General features: G+C 44.4%; 1 protein-coding gene across 3 annotated transcripts in view; it reads right to left on the bottom strand.

Annotated features, from left to right (window-relative positions):
* The window catches only part of DPYSL3 (dihydropyrimidinase like 3), a 79939-nt gene that overhangs the window by 11880 nt on the left and 46295 nt on the right, over positions 1–21764 (bottom strand). For all 3 annotated transcript variants that reach the window (XM_044454130.1, XM_044454131.1, XM_044454132.1), the window contains exons 2-6: positions 18276–18364; positions 12619–12803; positions 10361–10525; positions 8900–8961; positions 8210–8290 (exon numbers count right to left, since the gene is read on the bottom strand). In XM_044454130.1, coding sequence (XP_044310065.1) covers positions 8210–8290; positions 8900–8961; positions 10361–10525; positions 12619–12803; positions 18276–18364 — 582 coding nt within the window. The remainder of the gene's footprint in view (positions 1–8209; positions 8291–8899; positions 8962–10360; positions 10526–12618; positions 12804–18275; positions 18365–21764) is intronic.

The raw sequence follows: 21764 nt of genomic DNA, 5'->3' as shown, positions 1-21764 counted from the left end.
TGAGCAGAAAGGACAAGTTCCTTGTCTGTGGCGGCAGTTCTTCCAGTGGTCATCAGTACATTCATACTTTTTGTCTGCATGGAACCCTGTTCAGGAAAATTTCTACAGCTAAGGAATTTGGAGAGGAACCCTCTGCCACCATCCCAGTGTGTTTCTGCTTATTCCCTCAGTTTCTTGAGACTGACACTGCAGCCTTGGAATTAACAAGGATCTTCAGTACCCACTTCAAGCTCAAGTATGACATCAAAGAGGGGATGGTGGGCAGGTTGTATGACCATTGTACCTACCTGCCTTTCTTCCTTGTGGTCTTTGTGCTTCACATATGGATAAGTAGAAAGCTGATCCACCAGGGGGAGGTTAGTACCCCATGAAAGAAGGACTGCCTGACCAAAGGAACAGCCAAAGGAACAGCCACCTCCAGCAAAGGCATCCAGCCATTAATACAAATTATTTTGGATGGCCTTGAAGAAGTTGCAACTTCACATAGGATGCAGATTGCAACTCCTTTGTTGCATGCAACAGGCTACTACAGTTATTTTAATAGGTGAATCCTTATTCTTTAATAGTTATTTTATGTTGTTGTCAACGAGACATGATTTTCAAATGTGAGATATTTATTAATTTTAATGGTTTATGTTCTATTTTTGGAGTGTGTGTGTATACGTATGATTTATTATTAATTCTATTTTCTCTATTTTGCCTCTAACTCAATTAACTTATTGGTCTTCTGTAGTTGTATTATATTGTGCTTTGTACTGTTTTATGTTGTTCTGGATTTTAACATGATATAAGCTGCCCAGAGAGCCTATGGCTAGGCAGCTATAAAATGAATGAATGAAAATAATGCATGAACCAAGTGAGTTCACAATAGGACATGCAGTTTGGGACCAGTCCTATTGGATGCCAGCTGGATGATCCTGTTAAACCATGAAGTGAAGCACTGTGCCAAGACTGAGAGCTCCTTTTACTTGCTGCCATAAGGGACAAACGAAGTGCAGTGAGGATTCTGTTGGGTGACAAGGAGCAGAGGAACCAGTTCTGTAAAGTCCACATGTGCAACCAGGCATACCATAGGACTGATACTGCTGCTGCCATTAAGTCAAGTGAATGAAAGAAAGGGCAAAGAAAGAAATGGAGAAAGTCAAAGGCAATGCTTGCTGTTATTCCTGCAGCAAAAACTCTTAAGCTTGGCAGACGAAAAATGCTTTTTCTACATAGAAACCTGTGTTGAGATGTTTGCCCTAAACCTAACTGCTGGTAGGGATATTGTGCTGCAAATGATACTAACAGCATTGCTTGTATGAAGGAGGCAGCTGGCTCAGTCCTGTGCAGCCTGCCTGTCTGTCTGTCTATTTATTTTGGACTGAATCTATGGCTTCATTGGTCTTGGCACTGAAAAGGCCTTGGCCATTGAATACTAAGTCCTCAATATGAAAGCATGGCTCTTGGGATAAACTCACAGACTTCGACTGGGCACGATGCTTCAAAGCAATTGAAATGTCAAGGTGTTTGGCATCACAATTAATGTGGTACCAAAATATGCTGATATGTTGCCTGCATAGGTACATGTCTTAACCCTGGAATGTTTGATACAAATGGCTATATCGCTTCCCAATACCATGGTGGAGGGTGAAATCAGGGAAGCTTCCCGATCCACCACTGCATCTGCCTCTGTCAATACTTATCACCTCATTATGGAAGACCTCAGGCATGCTGCTGTGACTCCCTGGACCTCATTTTCTCTGTAACTTCAATACAGAAGTACAATGCCTCTAGCTGTATAATGCCTCTAGACAACACCAGTGCTGAAAAGGACCCTGGAATGCAGTACATATTTTAGTCAATCATAAGAATGTGAAAATGAAATAAGAAAAGAATCGAAAAGAAGTAAAGGAAGCCTGACAGAAGAGAAGGAAGGAACAAAACCTTAGCGAAACAGTTTCAGATATTTATTTATTTATTTAGGATATTTAAATGCTGTCCTTTGCAAAAGCCTCAGGATGTCTTACAAAAAATACAAATATCACCAAACATAAATAAATTATCAACCCACTCTGGCTGTGGTTAAAATAAAATGGTAAAAATACAATATTAAAACTTATTAAAATGTTGATCAAATAAAAAGGTCTTAACCTGGTGCTGAAAAACATGTAATGATGGCGCCAGGCGGACCTCTCTGGGGAGCACATTCCATAGACGGGGCACCACTGCAGAGAAGGCCCTCCTCCGGGTACTCTGTCTCCTAATATCTCTCGCAGAGGGTTCCCGGAGGAGGGCATCTGATGCCGATCTCAGGGGGTGGGAGGGCAAATAGGGAAGAAGGCGTTCCTTTAGGTATCCAGGTCCCAAGTCATTTAGGGCTTTATAGGTAATAACCAGCACCTTGAATTGAGCCTGGACTTCGAAGGGAAGCAAGTGGAGCTGATAGAGGACTGGGGTTATATAAGAATAACGCCCAGACCCTGTCAGCATTCTGGCAGCTCTGTTTTGCACCATCTGAAGTATCCGGACTGTCTTCAAGGGCAGCCCCACGTAAAACACGTTGCAGAAATCCAACCGGGAAGTTACCAATGCGTGTGTCACTGTTGCTAGGCAATCTTCCTCCAGGTAGGGACGCAGCTGATGGATTAGCCGAAGCTGAAGGAAAGCGCTCCTCGCCACCGCAGTCACTTGAGTTTCCAAGGACAGCTCCAGGTCGAGAAGCACTCCCAAGCTGCGGACCCTGTCCAGGGCAAGGCCCAAGTCACCTACCCAGGAGCTCGAATCACCTACCAACAGAACCTCCATCTTATCTGGATTGAGTTTCAGTTTATTGGCCCTCATCCAGCCCATTACCTCGGCCAGGCACCAGTTCAGTACAGCCACTGCCTCACCTGGGTTAGTTGAAAAAGAGAGGTAGAGCTGGGTGTCATCAGTATGCTGATGGCTCCGCAGTCCAAACCTCCTGATGAACTCTCCCAGCGGTTTCATGTAGATATTAAATAGCAAGGGGGACAAAATGGACCCCTGCGGTACTCCATGGCAAAGTTGCCATGGTGGAGAACCAAAGTCCCCCAGCACCACCTTCTGGAATCGGCCGTCAAGGTAGGAGCTGAACCACTGTCAAGCAGTGCCTCCTACGCCCAGTCCCGCCAGCCTATCCAGGAGGATACCATGGTCGATGGTATCGAAAGCCGCTGAGAGGTCCAGGAGAACCAACAGGGACGCACTCCCTGTCTCTCTCCCTGCACAGGTCATCATACAGGGCAACCAAGGCAGATTCAGTACCGTACCTGGGTCTGAAGCCAGACTGAAATGGATCCAGATAATCAGTTTCATCCAAGAGTGCTTGGAGTTGTCCCGCCACCACCTGTTCCAACACCTTGCCCAAAAATGGGATGTTGGCCAACGGTCTATAATTGGCAGCCATCTCTGGATTCAGAGACACCTTCTTTAGGACAGGCCTGATTACCGCCTCCTTTAAAGGAGGGGGCACCCGGCCGTCCCTCAGAGAGGCGTTAATAACCTCCAGGATACAGGAACCAATCCTGTGTATGGCTTTGGTCAGCAGCCACGAAGGGCAACGGTTGAGTAAGCAGGTGGTAGGACGTACTTGTCCAAGCACCTTGTCCACATCATCAGGCCGCAGTAACTGAAATTCATCCATTAATACCTGACCAGATGGAGTCATTGGCATCTCCCCCAAATGATCTGAATCACTTGTGGAGTTCAACTTGTGACGAATCTGAGCAATTTTCTCCTTAAAGTGCTGGGCAAAGTCGTCACAGTGGGCCATTGATGGTGGTACAGGATCTTTCTTAGGGCCAGGGTATACCAGCCCACGTACCACTCAAAAAAGCTCCGCTGGACAGCACTGTGAGGAGGCAATGGAAGTGGAGAAGAATTTCTTCTTCGCCACCCTCACTGCCACAGCATAGGCTCGATAGTGAGCTCGTAGGCGTGTTTGGTCAGATTCATCCTGTGATTTCCTCCACCTACACTCTAGACGTCTCCCAACCCGCTTCATCGCCCATAATTCAGATGTACACCATGGGGATGGACGGGCTCTGCCTGGCAGGAGAAGATGCTTAGGGGCGATCGTGTCAATTGCTCTGGCCATTTCCCCATTCCACAGTTCGACCAGAGCATCAACAGGAGCGCCAGCTTTATCAACTGGAAAATCCCCCACAGCCTTCAGGAATCCATCCGGATCCATCCGGCTCCGAGGGCGGACCATGTTAATAGGGTCCACACCCTTACAGAGGGAAAGGCCACCCCCGAGCTCAAACCTTACAAGGAAGTGATCTGACCATGACAAGGGAGTCAGACACAAATTCCTCACCCTCATATCACCCTCTTCCTGCCCCATCGAGAAAACCAGGTCAAGCATGTGACCACGTTCATGGGTTGGGCCTATGACATGTTGAGACAGCCCTATGGCTGTCATGGAGGCCATGAAGTCCTGAGCTGCCCTGGTCAGAACAGTCTCGGCATGGAGATTGAAGTCCCCAAGGACCAACATCCTGGGGGTCTTCAACACCAGGTCCGAGACAATCTCTGTCAGCTCAGGCAGGGAGTCTGATGGACAGAAGGGTGCACGGTACACCAACAGAATCCCCTATCTGTCTCGATCGCCCAGCGCCAGGTATAAGCACTCTAGACCTGATCTCAAGAGAACAGGAAACCCTGTGAGGGAAATAGAAGCTTGGTAAATTAAAGAGACCCCTCCTCCCCTCCCCTCTGGACGTGGCTGGTACTGAACTAGATACCCAGGCGGGCACAGCTGAGAGAGGGCTACACTCCCACTCCCATCCAGGTCTCTGTAATGGAAGCCAGGTCAGCCCCTTCATCCACAATTAAGTAGTGGATGAGGGAAGTTTTATTATGGACCGGTACCTGGCATTGAGCAGTGGCACCATCAGGCCTGAGGGGCGGTTGATAAGCTTACCCGGAACCTTCTGGTTGGGGGAATAACCAGAAGGAGGAACAGGTGTCAACCATCTGTCCCTCCTTCTTCTATGCTGACATGTTAATCCCCCAACGCCATATCGACTGTTGCCCAACACCACCCCAATGGTGGCACCCACACGCTCCCCAGGCAACCCCATAAAAGCAGCAGCCAGATGTGGAGTCACTAAAAACAAAAACAAACTGTGTGAATGATTCTGCTTTGTAAGCCGCCCCGAGGATTTATTGGATTTATTTAAATAAATAAATAAATCCAATAAAATACAATTTAAAACCCTTCAACCCACCCCCTGCAAAACACACACACACAAAAGTTCCTGGCCCAGCCCAGCCCCACATGGCCCCAAGGGCTCCGAATGGTGACGATGCCCTTAGGCCATCGCCCTTCGGCTGCCGGCCCAAGGCGAGTTAAGCCCGCGGCCCCTCCCTGCGCCTCACCCCCAATCTGGCACAGCTGCCACCCACGCCGGGGGGGGGGGAGGGGGGCAAGGGCAGGGTCCGCGGAGAACTCGCTGGCAGAGATGGAGGGCCTGCAGGCCAGCAGCGTCCCGGGTCCCGTGGTGGCCACCATCTGTCCGTCGGAGCAGCGGCGGCGTCAGCGGGAGGGTCGGCACCTGCAGGGCCGGTCAGTCCCCGGCAGCGATGGTATTTCAATGAATAAAGAGAAGTTCCCAAATGAGGCTACTATAAAGGTGATCAAAAGAAAATTGAGGAAGGAAACTGATAGATGAGGTACAAATTAGCTCTGGGTGCGAGCTCTGGATGCGAGTAGTCACTCCATTCTTTGCTTTGAGATCAGGGGAATGGGGATGAGCGGCAGATTGAGCATTAGAAGCTGGGACTTCATGAGGGCCCACACTGGCCAACTGAAGGTCAGGCTGGGGAAAGTCTCCTGGGAGAGGGTACTGGAAGGCAATGGCGTTCAGGAGGGCTGGATGGCACTAAAAGGGGAGGTCTTGGAGGAGTAAGCCTTGACAATACCGCTAGTTAGCAAGGTGGGGAGGCAAAGGAGAGTGCCGCCAAGGATGAGAAGATTAGTGGTAAGAGGCATTAGGCATAAGAGGAACCTCTGTAGGAAATGGGCACTGGGGCAAGTAGACAAAAGGGTATACTGGGAGGAGGAAACTTGTTGCAAAAGGATTCTTCACAATGCTAAGGCTGGTTATGAGCTGAGATGTGCAAAGAATATCAGGAACAACAAAAAGGGCCTCTATCAACATGTATATAGCAAGAGGAAGGTGAGACAGGCAGTGGGACTGCTTACTAAAAAGGAAGAAAATTTGGTGACTTTTGTGAGGGAACAGGCACAGATGTTAAATGACTATTTTGCCTCTGCATTCTCCCCAAAGCAGGATGGGGAACATCAGCATGGGGGACTGGATGAGGTTGGGGATTTAGGGGCACAGATTAGAGTCATCCCCTAGAACTTGAGGAACTCCTCAGGTCATTGGAGGTTACAAAAGCACCAGGCTCTGACAGGTTACATTTGAGGGTACTTAGGTAGTTGGCGGGGATACCCTCATGCCCACTGGCCTCCATTTTTGAGGCCTTATGGAGAACAGGTGAGGTTCCAGAGGACTGGATGGTGGCGTCAGTGGTTAAAATCTTCAAAAAGGGTAGTAGAGGGGACATGAGGAATTACTGGCCAGTTAGCCTTATGTCCATTCTAGAAAAGACAAAGGCTCATAATAGAGATATACCTAGTAACTCAAGACAGGGAAAGGTGGTTGGTGGCCATGCAACACAGCTTCCACATAAACAGGTCCTGCCAGACAAACCTTGTGGAATTTTGACAAAGTTTTGAGGTGGCTAGACATAGAGGACGCAGTGGATGTGGTTTACCCAGATTTCAGCAAGGCCTTTGACAAAGTGCTGCATGATATCCTGGTTGAGAAATTGAGGAGTTTTGGGATAGACTGATGCAATGACAAATGGATTGGGGCATGGCTGATGGGCCGAAAGCAGAGGGTGACTATTAGTGGGGAATCATTGGGATGTCAGCCAGTGATGAGCAGGGTACCCCAGGAAGAGGGGGTGACAAATCTGTTGATCAAATTCACAGATGATACTAAAAATGGGGGCAGTGGCCACAACTGAGGAGCAGGTACGCCAGATCCAAAAGGATCTGGATAGACTATGAAAGTGGACTAAGGACAATGGGATGGTGTTCTATGCAGATAAGTGAAAAATCTTGCACTTGGGGCATAGGAAGGGGTGTCATAAGTACAGGTTAGGGAACAAGTGGCTGGAGAACTGCACTTGTGAAAAGCAACTTGGGGTTCTGTTCAACTGCAGGCTAAACATGAGTCAGCAGTGTGACGTGGAGGTGGATGCATAACTGGTAGTGTGGCTTCTAGATCAAGAGAGGTATTACTGCCCCTCTATAGGACTCTGGGGCGCCTGCAGCTGGAGTATTGTGTTCAGTTCTGGGCTCCACATTACAGGAAAGATATAGCCAGGAAGGATATAGCTAGTGCAGCATAGGGCCACAAGGATGGTGGCCAGATTGCAGGGAAAGCCATTTGAGCAAGACTGAGGGAAATGGGTCTTTTCAACCTGAAGAGGAGACTCTGAGGGGATCTGTTGGTGACACATAGGTACGTGAGGGGTGTCAGGCAGAGGTAGGTAGAGACCTGTTTTCCCTTGCAGAGGAGGGCAGGACGCATTCCAGTGGAGCAAAGCTCAGGGAACCAAGGTTCAATCTGGATGCCAGGAAGCACTTCCTGACAGTTAGGACTCCAAGGGTGTGGAATGGGCTTCCACAGGAGGTGGCTGAAGCCCCATTGGTGAGGGTGTTTAAGGACAGACTGGACATGCACATGGCAGGCATGTCATGAGCAGAGCCAGCTGGGGGTCAGACTAGATGGCCCCGGAGACCCCTTCTGAGTCGCTCTGTTTCTATGTTTCTATGAAATAACCAAGAACTCACTGTGATGTGTGCACTGGGACACCGAGGAAGCTTCTCATCAAAATTTCTCAGCTAGAGAAGTTTTCCTGAATGGGGCTCCATGCAAGTGCAAAAGCTGTGAGATCTGCAGAGACCACTTTAAAAAAAGGTAGATTTCCCAGTATTTAGGACTTCAGCATCCAAGATTCCTGACCACTGACCATGCTGGCAGGGACTTATAGGAGTTGAAGTCCAAACCATCTGGAAATCGACTTTCTGCTCATCCCTGCCTAAGGCACTCTTTCTGTGTGCTATATCCCTATATCACTCTTGTTTACACTATGTATTCTGGTCATAGTAAAAGCAGAATATTACCTGTGCAATGATATCTCCATTCTCAGCATGAACTTGAGCTATAGCACCAAGATCTCCCAAGAAACTAAATATTTCATACAGCTGAAAAAGAGAATGTGACAGGAATTTGAACATTAGAAGGCAGGTGCTGTATGCGCTTGCATTTGAGAATAAGATTTCATAGAGCTCAGAATCATCTGTCAAAAGTGAAAGCTTCCAGGACTGGGTATGGGATGCATGAAAATTTCCTTTGGAACAACTTTGAGTAATGTTTGCACTGGAACTTGATCTGGAACTTGCACATAACATGGATTGATGTTGAAAAATCTGCCAGCCAGGTACCTCTTAAAAGTTCATGAAAACACTTTTAAGAAAATCTTTTCTATGTTTTTTCCCAGGGGCAAACTCTCAGAAGTTGCTTTACCTAGCATTACAGAAGCCATGAAAACATTTGTTCGCCATTCAGTATGGGTATAAGCTAGATTGCAAAACCGCAAGGCCCACATCTGTTAATGCTCCTATGTTATTTATCTGTAAGGTATTTTTTTGTCCTGCTTTCCTGTCCCACATGGAGCCTAAAAAGCGGCTCACAATCAAACTGAAACAGGATGATAATTCATATTAATTAGCAATACTGGACATTCAACCCTACAAATAGGAAAAAGGTTAACGCTCTATGAACATAGTAGAAGGAAATAGCATAGTTCTTACCTCTGTATTTGACATCTGGTACAAATCCTTATAGGCCATATAGACCATGAAAGAATTCACCCCTAAAGTATAAAGAAAGAAACTGGCAAATAAAACTGTATTCCTTTGTTGTCTCATTTTAAAATAGATGCATCCACAACTCATAAGAGAAATTACAGACTTATAGCAGAATGGGAATGTTTGACAAGAACCAGCAGTAAAGGAGCACCTTCTGTTTATTGTCATGTGGGCTGATTCTCTGGAAGACCATCGTTACCTAGCCAAAGCTCTACAGCAGGGGTGCACAGACTCAAGTCCAAAAGCCAAATCTGTCCCTCCTGGGATCCCACTCCAGACTTCTGGTGTTTCCCATACAGCCCCAGTCAGCTTTCCTGACCAGTAATTATTTCATTTTGTGCAGCATTTTCCCCATTTTGCAAGAGTGAAATGAATGTCCCATGGCTTGATTGCAGGTGATATGAGTTTTAAGCTAAAGTATGCTATTATTTTTGTATATTTAGCTTTTTTGTCCTGCCCTGTTTGTCTTTGACCTCATTCATCAGTGAAATGCAGCCCTTGGGGGCTTCTCCAAAACGGAAGTCAGTCCTTGGGTTGAAAAATGTTCAGCACTCCTGCTCTACAGGATCTTAAAAGAAGTCAAATGATTAAGACACTGGTCATACCTTGGAAATATCCCTGGGTTAGGACTGTCGCTGCCTTGTTCCACTCTATTAAATGCTTCATAACACTACAAAAGTTTTTCCCATATAATATTCAAATGCTATGATTAAAAGGGTCAATCAGACAAATATCAAATATACAGACCGTGTTCACAGATCACAATAAACCATAATTTAGAATTATGTGCAGAAGCAGAAATGAGACTTCTCAAAAGTACCAGGCTCACATGCTCTTCCTCCCACAACATGACCCAAAAGAAGAAAACCCCAGGCTTCAGTTTTGCCTTTTCAAATTCCTGGTTTGACACAATATCCAAACCAGGAAATATGGCTCAAAATACATCCTGATTTCCTAAACAATTCACAAATGGAATCTACATCTACACTGGTTTATTTAGCAACTGACCAGAGTTTATTTAGAGTTTATTTATTTGGTTTGCACATAAGGATAAAGCAGGAATCTGCTATGAGCAATGCAGTTCTGTTTTCTTAACCCTTCTGCTTTGCATGACAGAAGGGGAGGAAGAGGAGTGGAGCACTTCACACAAGTACATTCCTGTTGTTGCATGTCACTATGTGTGAACCCACCCAAGGTCAATACTTAGTCAATGGCGTGTTGTGGGTTATCAGAGTGTTGTTCTCGTCTCAAACAAACCATGCTGCCTGGATTTGAAAAATACCACAAACTGCAGCCAGGTAGATGATTAGGCATATCAAGCTAGATATGTATTGCAGCTTAAGGCTATACGATGCACTACTGCTTTAAGTTGCACTGATTGTGCAAACCAGGTCACTAACAAACCTTTTTCTTTGATGAGTGTCTGCACTTCCTGTTTGACACTATCATTCCACTGGGTGATGTCCACATGTAGGGAGTAGTCACAGCAAGCCTTCCCATCACCCCATTCTCGCCACTTCTCATAGGCTTCTATCAGGCTGGAATCTGGCTCTGGCACAACATGATCAACTGCGACAAAGAGCACCAAGTTAAATGAGAGAATTAAGATCTTATTTTCCCTCCTGCCTGGAGATGATTTCCTACTCGGCAACTATGTGCTCAGCATCTAAACACTGCTGTACTCCTAGAGTCCAACTCCACTGATCCTTCTATATGTACAAATCATTACTTATTCTTGACTGCTTTTTCTAGTCTCCTGTCTCTTCTACAGTATGCAGTGACTGGATACTTTAGTCCGGCTCAAAGTAAATGGCACAAAGATTACAGGAACCAGCTAACTAAGCACTTAGCCTCAGTCAGACTTACTTTGGGCACTGCTTTCATTTCTTCTCACTGATACCAGAGTGTAGGACACAGAATAATCAACCTAAGTTGTAACAATCCAGATTCAGGCTAGATATCAAGTTTTCTCACTACAACAAGCAATATAACAGTGGGATCAGTTATCCAGTTAGGTTGGGGGTCTTCCACACTACAGACATTCACAAAAAAAACTGGACAATCATCTGAGTGGGATGATACGACTTGGTGTCCTGCAGCAGCAAGGGGATGGACCTGATAGCCCTCTTGGCCCTCTCTGCTTCTGTTATTCTATGATTCTGTGTGAAAAACAGATTTCGCATTATTTCAACACACATCTTTGTGATGGTGCACACTGTGCAAAACAAATGGAAAGAAGCACAGTGAATCTTTTTAACAGGATAGCTGATGGCAAAAAATTAGAGATGTGAGAGTAGTAATGACAGGGTTAGACACATTCTAGAACCATGAAAAACAGGAATTTTCAAGTAAGCAGGGTTTACTATTTATGACAGTTTCTAGATAGCAAGCAAACCAAGACAGTATCTCACTGCCTGTAATTTCTCAGACATTTCTAGAGTGCATTTACCAGAAGGAGGATGTAAGATCTAAGGCACTGAACTTTCAATTAGCAGCTTCTGGCATTGTACCAGGTGCTTTTATAGCAGGTTCCTACCGAGAAGTGAGCTGGAAGTAGGTTCAAACATATTAATCCCTCACTACCATCCATTAAAAAATGAGTATCTTCCTAAGATGCAGCCTAATGCACCTTTTTATTGCCCCTGATGTAATACTCAATTTCTACTGCAGTCTTTTCATATAACAGTCACTGCAGTAGAGACTGCAGTTCTTCTGACTGATAAAGGAAAAGGAGGAACAGGAAGAAAACTGAATCTATTAGTCAACTACATTCCCAACTTGCAACTCATGAGTCAATAAGCCCAAAACTGTGATCCAGTGAATCAGTGCATGTTTGTGAAAGGATCTTTCAAGCTAGGAACCAAAAATTCTACTCCCATTTTAGTTTGGAGGTAATTGTGTTCCTCTTCTGAAACAAGTTTGGGCATGGCACCCTATTTTTAAAATCACAGTTGTATGCACTTTTGCTGATTGTTAAATTGTCTAGGCCTTTGAGCATAGGTCAAAATTAATGCATTGATATAAAATATATATGGAGCCCGATAAGCCTTTTCTCAAAGATTCCAAGCATGCATAAACTCCAACTTTCCAGCAGAAAAATCAAATAAAAAAAACCAAAAGTCCATCCTGTTTTATCAATAAACTAAGCCAAGGTTATATATAACCTTTTGCACTTTGGTATCCCTGCTACCCAAAAGCCTGAGCTTTTCATTGCAGTTCTAACACAAACTTCATCTAGTTTGGTCTTGTAATGACAACTATTTGCCACAGCTACAAACTTTCTATTGTCAAATCATTTCCATGTAGAAAAACAAACAACAGTTGGCAAATTTTATCTCATGTGATCTGCTTACATGCAGTTTTCGTGTCTTTTTAGTAAGATAAATGGGCCACTATGAACTAATGCAGGAAGTCTAAAACTCCTGAAGAGCCTTCTAAACATGAATTTAGAGGATTCTATGAAACCTGAGCGTGCTCCACAAAAAGACACACAAGGAACTTCTATCTACAGAATGTTCATCCTGATCTAATCAGCACAACTGTATCTATTATACGTAGCCTGTTATATTTAACAAGTTCTGCAATGTTAGATAATTAAAGATAATATTACAATATGACAAACTGCAACTGGAGTCACGAAGAAAAGTCCGCCTTCCACTTACTGATCATGGTGGTTCCACCTGCCAGAGCTGCTTTTGTCCCTTGGAAGAAGTCGTCCACTGCTGTCATTCCCTTGTATGGCATCTGCAAGTGAGTGTGCACATCAATTCCTCCAGGGATAACCATCCTCCCATTGGCTTCTATGGTCTTCACTCCTCCAGGGACTATCAAGTTGTCTCCTATCTGCCTGATTAAACAGTAACAAAATAGTCAGATAAAAGCATTTACAATAATAAATGCCAAGAGAAAATTACTCCATGATAGACAATCCTTTCATCCACTATAAATGCTCAGAGTAACAGTACTGTTTTCTTATGTATTTGTTGCTCGCTATTATGTGTACTATTCAGGTTACTCTAATGGACTGGTAGGTTATGTAGAATTTCTTCTTCAAGCAGTGAGGTTTTGAGAAGGGAGGCAAAGTGGACTTTACCAAATGTAAGATATATTTATTTAGCAGTTCCTCATCAAAATATGATGTATTTAGAAACCAAATATCTGAACTCAGTATGTAAACTGTAGCTGTCCCCACCTTCAGTGTTCAATATTCAGCAGCTTTCTGCCTCTGAACATGAAGGTTTCATTTAATTTTGCTGTTGTGGCTAGCAGCTGTTCACAGACCCTTCTTTCATGAATTTGCATAATCCCTCTTTGTAACACTTGTAACACATTCTTTTTCAAAGGAGTTTTATATTCCTATTTTATTCCTTCAATCCAGAGAGACAGAGACAGAGAGCGAGAGAAAGAATGGTTGGCCAGTAAGTTTCAGAGCTGTAGATACACTTGAATCGCAACTTCTTTTTCCAAGTATGGAACTTTACTGCATCAGTTTTAAACCTCTAGTCCTCAACAAAACACTTATGGTAGTGATGGCCAAAATTAAATGTGTGTGAAGAAGCATTTGCTTTGATCTGTTCTGAATATACCACAACATTAACTTAATTGAGTTGACTCAGATTTAATTCTAGTAGTATAAAGAACAACTGCAATCTCCCTTTAGTCACACCATTCAAGACTTAAGGTCTAGCAAGCTCTCCTTAACAATCTTCTTCGTAATCTAAACATAACTAGGTGTCTCTGTAATAAACACAGATGCAATAACTGCAAAAAGAATGGTGTTTATTATCAGAAAGTACATTAATTTTAATAGTTGTACATTATTCTACCCTGAAAGCCCTACATGTTAATTTGGCCTTTATATCAGAATTTTTGGAACTGAGGCCAGCACCACCCGGCCGTTTGACAAGAATGGTCCATTGCTGCTCTTGCCAAGTGGCTAACCGAAGAGTGCCACTGTCAACTGTCATTTGGCACACCTGTCACAGGTATCCCTGCTCCTCCTGTTGCGTGCCCTAACGAACGTCTTAGGGGCAGGGGCAGGCGATCAGCCGGTCAGTGGTGGGGAAGGAGCAGTGTTGCTCGATTAATTTCCCCATTGCCACTTCTACATGAGCAGGAGTGGGGAGAATCTGCTGAGCAGTGATGCATGGTTGGGGGCCGTGCACAGTACATCCCCCTGTGCTGCCCCTCTTGAGTGAGCAGCAGGGTGGTGGGTGCCCAGAGGACAGTGCCTCAGGCTGCTCCTCATGAGTCCGTGGCAGAAGCAGCAGGTGAGAAGCACCTTGGAAAGGAGCAGCACCACTCCACTGACTCCCCTCTTCTCCCTGGCCACGTGGCAGAGGAAAGAACCTCAACCACAAACAAACCCCTGGCAAGGGCGAAAGCAGCTGGTTGGTGGTGTCTGGTTTGAGGCTGCATGCCACAGAGGCTTTCCTCACTGGGGGGTACCAGGCTGGGAATGCCTCCTTAGCAAAGGGGAGACCAGCACTACCTCGTCATCATTGTCAATGCCCAGCTGCTTCTCACTCCAGCTACTATCTTGTTCATGCATGTGATATACTTTGCTCTGGTGCGTGCCAAGGGGCAGATGGGGCATGAACTGAGTGACACTGCTCCTTTTTACAGAGCTGCCGAGCTGATTTCCCTTTTGCCTCAGTGTCCTCCTGCTAAAGCTTGAATTCACCCATGAAAAACCTCTGACTGAGTGGTAGGAGAGCATTTAGCTTTTGCTTCCTTACACTGCTCTGATTCAAAGGCTCTCCAGAGTCAGAGGAGACCAAGGTTCAATAAGGACAGCTGAATTGGGCAGGGTGGACCTGAAGTGAATACAGAAAAGAGCCACTGACCCCAAGGTGCCCCTCAGTATCATGAGTAATGGTATCACTGGTTCTACCACAGTAGAACTGAGGGTACCAAAATGCCCAATGTTGACAACAGTACAGATATTGGCGAGGTGGCCAGATGCAGGTCATGAGTTGAAAAAGACATCAGTGCAGCATAATTACAACTGCAAAGTAGTGAAGGCTGATTTTTGCTATTTCTTTTTCCACAATAGAGCCCAAAGCAGGACTACTTGGTAAAACCCTGGCAATGTTAGCAGGAGTCTGTGACTTTCTTCCAGGTTTAAGAGAAACTTCCAATGGCTCTTGGATAGAGTTTGCTTATGCATCTTGGCAGTTTCAAAAAAAGATGGGGGGTTAGGGGCACCCAGAGGCACAAGAAACCCGCAATGACACACACACAAAAGTAACAGACTAAACTATATGGCATTAAAAAGAGAATGGGAAATAACACAGAAGAAAATAAAGAATGGTGAAGATACTCAGACCTTGGTGAGAAATACATTTCTAGAGTAAAAAATACTCCCGGACAATGCTACAGCTGCAGTCAAAACAGGAACTGCATTCTTTCAGCACGTACGCTGGGGAGGGTGGAATGGTGCCAAAAGCTCAGTTCTAGATCATGCTGGAAAAGGATCTACATAAACGCAGATCCCGTAAGTGACAGTCAGAAGGATCAAGAAAAAGATGTTTCTTCTTCCTTTGCGTATTTAAGAGTTGTGTTTCAGCCCAGACAACACCAGACAATATTTACAATTAAAACTTCAGAACAATTTTTAAACTTTAAAAAATCACAAGCAGAACTGAAACCAGGAGAAAATCTTCAAAACAGAGTATAGAGCTTGTAAAAATCCATGTGGAAGAAAGACATTTCTAACAAAGAAATCAATCTATTTTAGGAAGGGAGCTACACAGATGGGGCACTGCCACTGAGAAGGCCCTGTCCTGTGCTCCCAGTGACCTAGCCATTTCTTAGTGGTACGTCATACAGAAAAGCCTCTGAAGACAGGTTCATATTGGAGAAGGCAGCCCTTTAGATATCCTGGTCCCAATATGTGTATGTAAGCACCAACATCTTCCATTTATGCCTGGAAACAAATCTGTAGCCAGTGCAGTTGATATAGGACCAGTGTAATATTGAAAACAAAGTGGTTTCCAAATACTCTTCAAGTGTAGCCCCATCCATAGCACATTGCAGTAATCTAAATCAGAGGTACCTCATGAATTGCTATGAGCAGATCTGCCTTCTCTAGGAAGGGGTGCTTTAGGTCCACAAATCAAAGCTTGGCAAAGGTGGTCTATAACCTCAAGCTATGCACATGGTCCTTCAGAATGAGTGACACCCCACTCAGATCAGGTCATAACCCAATCTTGGACTGGCTTTGTTAACCAATCATTTATGGACACTTACCACCCAAGTTTTACAAATCAGGATGGACAAGGGTCTGACAAGCAAGAAACTTGTCTGCTTCAGGTTAGACAAGATGAAATTCATCCATCAGAACAGGACAAATGAGTTGCCTCCAATCACCACCCAAGAGCTTGCTCTCAAAGTGGAGTCTAAGTATGAATAAGGACAATTTTATTAGCAAAGTAGGTTTCTGAAAACTCTCTCTTTGGGGCCCAGAGCATAACAGATTCTTTTAAAACTGTGCTGAGATAAAGGTGACAAGAAAAAATGGCTTCTTTGCTGCCACCAAGACCATGAAGTAGGTCTTACAAATGGTATGTGGTCAGATTGCCCATGTGTGGTCAGATTCATTCCAAATTTTCTTCTGTCAACAATCTACCCATCTATCTGAGTATTTCAAAGACTGAACCTCATCAGAAAACCAAAGAACTTGAGTGCAGCACAAATGCAGAGGGCATTTAGAAATAATTTTAACTGCCTGGGTTATCTCTCCATTCTAGATGCCAACTACACTTCAGCAGGGTCACCAACTGAAGGAATCCCTACAAATCTAAATTTTAGTAATATCAAGGGTAGACTTTTATAACATGTTTGATAAGAGGCTGCCTTTGAAAAGTACTCCTACACTTCAAATAGTATAAAATACTGCAGCTAGAGCTAAATACTGCAAAATACCCTAATCCATTGGTGAGTCTGCTTCAAAGTATTGGTTGTTAATGTTTGGGATAAGAATATGCAAAGGATCGTGTGTTTCTGCAAGTTACTGTGCACACACTCACCCTCAGCAAAGCCTTGTTCTGTGTCCCAGCACAAGAAGTACTTCCTGTTCTGCAGTATGACAGTATGCCTTGGAGATCAGGGGCATGTGCCCACTGCCAGAGCCTTGCATCCTACACTGACTTTTACTCATGCTCTGAACAAATGGAACATTCCCTTGTTTTAGATACTACTAAGTTGCCTTGTTGTCACTTTAAAAAAATCCAGCAGAAGTGCTTGGATATTTGCATTTATACTTTCAGAGCAAAAAAGTTGAGTTCCTTCTCTATAAAATATTCCACAATTTAAACCCCACTGCTGTGGGATTTAATCCTAATTGCATGTATTTCCACAGCTGAACAGTTTTAGCCTTTAACCACCAGAGTCATTACTGTGACTCCATAAACACAACCAGAAGCCAAATAAAACACCAGGCATCACAGCTTTTGCCTAAAGTCCCTCAGGATTTTAAAGACACAGCTTCTTTAAAGCAATCATTTACCATCTTTAGCTAGCATGATGAAACAGTTGCCGTGGTACAGAGAGATCTAGCTTCTAGTTCTTACTCAAACATGAAGATTCTTGGGTGATTCTGGACTAGTCACTGACTCAGCCTAGCCCACCTTGTAGGGTTGTTGTGAGGGAGTGGATCATGTAAGCTGCTTTGGTTTTCTTGGAGGAATAGGGGTGGAATATAATAATATATAACAATAAATAATAAATAATGTATATATTTATATCTAGTCTCTCCTTTCAAGGAACTTAAGGTGGCTTACACAGTTCTCCTCCTTTCAATCTTATCCTCGCAGCAACAACCCTGTGAAGATTATGAGTGGTGCAAAGAATGCAGTGAGCTCCAGGGATGAGTGGTGATTGAAACCCAGATCGTCTGAGCTGCAGTCCCATGCTCTCAGTCACTACACCACACTGGCTCTCATTATTGTAATAGCATAAATAAAAGTAGCAGTCATTTTATGATGCAACAGGAAAGCCAGAAACCAAATAAAAGTTCTCTTCAGCAAAGGCTATTTTGGGAATATGACAGCTTAAATGCACAGATATAGAAGTACATGCCATGAAAGTAGTGAACTTCCATTCTGAGGAAGCTCTCAGTGGCCACATACCAGTGGTTGGCAAGGCCAAAGGCTCCTGTGCCTCAAGTCTTCCACTCCTGTCATAGACTATTTACAATTAACATGATGAACACCCAACATAAACCAGCAAAAAAGAATTCTTGCAATCCCATTTCTCTCTTCAAGGTGAGATATATGTAGATTATTAACAAAACAGGCTACATCAAATGTGTACTTACTTTATAAGACCATCTTCCATGTAAATGTCAGCATAGAATGACTGGTCATCATTGACTATTCTCCCCCCTTTAATAAGAAGACGATCACTCTGTGAAAGAAAATGAAGAATCTTCACTGATAGAAGTTACACGCATGTGTGTGTGTGTGTGTGTGTGTGTGTGTTGCAGTATAATGAAAGGAGTAAACAGAGCCATCACATTGAGGTGAGAAAAATGAAGCTGAAATTTTATACAATTTCAATTTTTCAAAGAATGCAGGTACTAAGAGAGCAGGAAATTTCAATTGTAGGGCCCAACCCAAACTGAAAGGACACATGATATGAAGCATGGGATAAAAAAGTGCATGACTGTCAACCTTAACCATTCCCTCAGGTATCCCAACCATCAGACCCTTTTTGCTAGCAAACTGCCTGGCAGCTTCAATAAAGACAGAGAAACTCCAAGTCTGAGAAGTAGGAATTAATTCTTTACTGTTTGCACATGATATGGCTGGGCAATTTGTGGACCTCTGACCTACAACTCCTATCAGCTGAAGCCAGCATAGCTACTGGTGAGGGTTCACAGGAGTTGTGGCCTTCCAGATGTTTTGACCTACCAGTTTCCCATTCCAGAATAGAGCAGTATTTCTGTTGAGTAATGCTGAAAGTTCTTGTGTAGCAGCATTCAATTTGAAAAATATTGTATTTACACTTATGTCAATGCTTCATATTAAAACCTGTTCCAGCTTCAGAGAAGCTACAATGGAAGGGACCACATAATTAATCTTAATTAAGGAAGGATGCATCAGCTTCCCACAGACCACTGGTCTTTTATCAGTGGGTCAAGACTCAATACTGGGTCACAGCACGAGCTAAGATAAGTCATAACAGCAGCACGATAGCAAAACATAAATGTGCTCCCAAATACACATGAGGTCTAAAGATGATTCTCCGATCTGAAATGGCTCAAGACTAATGCCACACAACAATATAAACAACAGGATGGCGTTCAATGTGGATAAGTGCAATGTCTTGCACTTGGGGCATAGGAACAGCTGTCATAAGTACAGGTTAGGTGATAAGTGGCTGGAGAGTAGCACTTGTGAAAGGGACCCCGGGGTGCTGGCTGACTGCAGGCTAAACATGAGTCAGCAGTGTGATGCGGTGGTCAAGAGGGCGAACGCCACCCTTGGTTGCAGAGCCAGAAGTGTGGCTTCTAGATCAAGAGAGGTATTACTACCACTCTACACGACTCTAATGCGCCCGCAACTAGAGTACTGTGTTCAGTTTTGGGCCCCTCATTACAGAAAGAATATAGCCAGGTTGCAGTCAGTGCAGCGTAGGGCCACAAGGTTGGTGGCCGGTTTGCAGGGGATGGGGCATGAGGCGAGACTGAGGGAACTCGGTCTCTTCAGCCTGGAGAAGAGGACACTCAGAGAGGATATGTTGGCAACATACAGATATGTGAGGGGATGTCACATGGAGATGGGTAGAGACCTGTTCTCCCTTGCAGAGGAAGGCAGAACGTGCTCCAACGGAGCAAAGCTCAGGGAGCCAAGGTTTCGTTTGGATGACAGGAAGCACTTCCTGACAGTCAGGACCCCGAGGGTGTGGAATGGGCTTCCACGAGAGGTCGTTGAGGCCCCATCGGTGCGGGTGTTCAAGGATAGGCTGGACGTCCACATGGTGGGCATGTCGTGAGCAGAGCCGGCTGGTGCCGGAGGTCAGACTAGATGGCCCGGGAGACCCATACTGACTCGCTCTGTTTTCTATGTTTTCTATAATCTAGAGCAATAAGCAATGTGCAGCTAACAGGTACCTGAAAAAACAATACCTACAGGGCAAATTGCTCCCAAGGATTCCAGACAGTATTGATTGATCCTTGGGTATCAAACTATGGCAGTTTTCCATCAGGACAAAGTTCGTACGTATTTTATAGAAACAGCATACTACTTTATCAGTCTAAGCTGAAATTAAACAGTAAACTGTTAACTGTAAAGCAACTTCAAACACTTGCATTACAACTTGGCTCAAACTACTCAGTCTAATACCAAAGACAAACTCAGCTTTCCCATCAATAATTTAACAATTTATTGATTATTTTATTATCACTCTTTCTGTGCACAGGTTTCCCTCTTCAGGACAACTGATAAACACACACACAACATAAAGTAAAGGGGTTGCACTCCCTCTTAGGGACAAGGTCCGCAGCTTGGGAGTGCCCCTCAACCCAGAGCTTTCACTGGAAGTTCAGGTGACAGCGGTGGCGAGGAGCGCTTTCTTTCAGCTTCGGCTGATCCATCAGCTGCGCCCCTACCTGGAGAACGACTGCCTGGCGACAGTGACACACGCGTTGGTGACTTCCCGACTTGACTTCTGTAATGCACTCTACGTGGGGCTGCCCTTGAAGATGGTCCAGATACTTCAATTGGTTCAAAATAGAGCTGCCAGGCTGCTGACGGGGACTGGGCATTATGTTCACATGACTCCAGTCCTCTGTCAGCTTCACTGGCTTCCCATTGAAGTCCAGGCCCAATTCAAGGTGTTGGTGATGACCTCTAAAGCCCTTAATGGCTTGGGTCCTGGTTACCTGAAGAAGCACTTATGTCCATATATGCCCACCCGCCCTTCTCCGGGGACCCTCCGTGAAGGAAATTAGGAGGGCAAGTACTCGGAGGAGGGCTTTCTCTGCGGTGGCGCCCAATCTATGGAATGCGCTCCTCAGAGAGGTCCGCCTGGCACTGTCGTTATTTGTTTTTTGGCGCCAGGCGAAGACCTTTTTATTCAAATGTTATTTTAATATTATTTATTTATTTATTTTATTCTTTGGCCAGGCAACTTAATTTATATTGTTAATTTATATTGTTTTATTGGATTCTATTTATTTATGGTTGTGAGCCGCTCCGAGGCTTCGGTGAATGGGGCGGCATAGAAGTCTCCAAAATAAAATAAAATAAAATAAAATAAAATAAAAAATAATAGTCACTACCGTTCAAATCAAGTGTATTTTCAGTCACACCAGGAGCTACAATTCTGACTGTTCATAGACTGCAATTTAATACCCACTTACCTGGTAAGTTCTATTGAACTCCAGGACTTACTTCTGAGTACACATGCAGAGTATTATGCTTGCAAGCCTACAAGTATGTAAATCTGCAGAATACATTTAGTATATTTCTGAGCAATATTAAGGTTTTTTCAGATAAGACATGTTGCTTACCTATACCTGTTGATCTTCAAGTGGTCATCTCTCTATTCAAACTTGTGGGCTCTGTGTCTGCATGGAACTTGTCACCAGGAAGATTCAATATCTAAAAGTGTTTTGGTGGGACTCCCTCCCCCACCCCAGCATCCATATAAAACAGAGGTGCTCCAAACCATTTCCCTCAGCTCCAAACAAGACTGCCTGGTGGACTCAGGACCAAGGGAGTATCAGTAGTACCAACTGTACTTTCAGTGTGGTACAGTAAAGGGAAAAGGACAGGCAAACACATAAGGACAGAGTGCTCCA

Source organism: Varanus komodoensis, unplaced genomic scaffold (assembly GCF_004798865.1).
Source record: "Varanus komodoensis strain SLA01 unplaced genomic scaffold, ASM479886v1 scaffold7_3, whole genome shotgun sequence".
Taxonomy (NCBI): Eukaryota; Metazoa; Chordata; class Lepidosauria; order Squamata; family Varanidae; genus Varanus; species Varanus komodoensis.
This window is presented reverse-complemented; position numbering and strand designations above follow the sequence as displayed.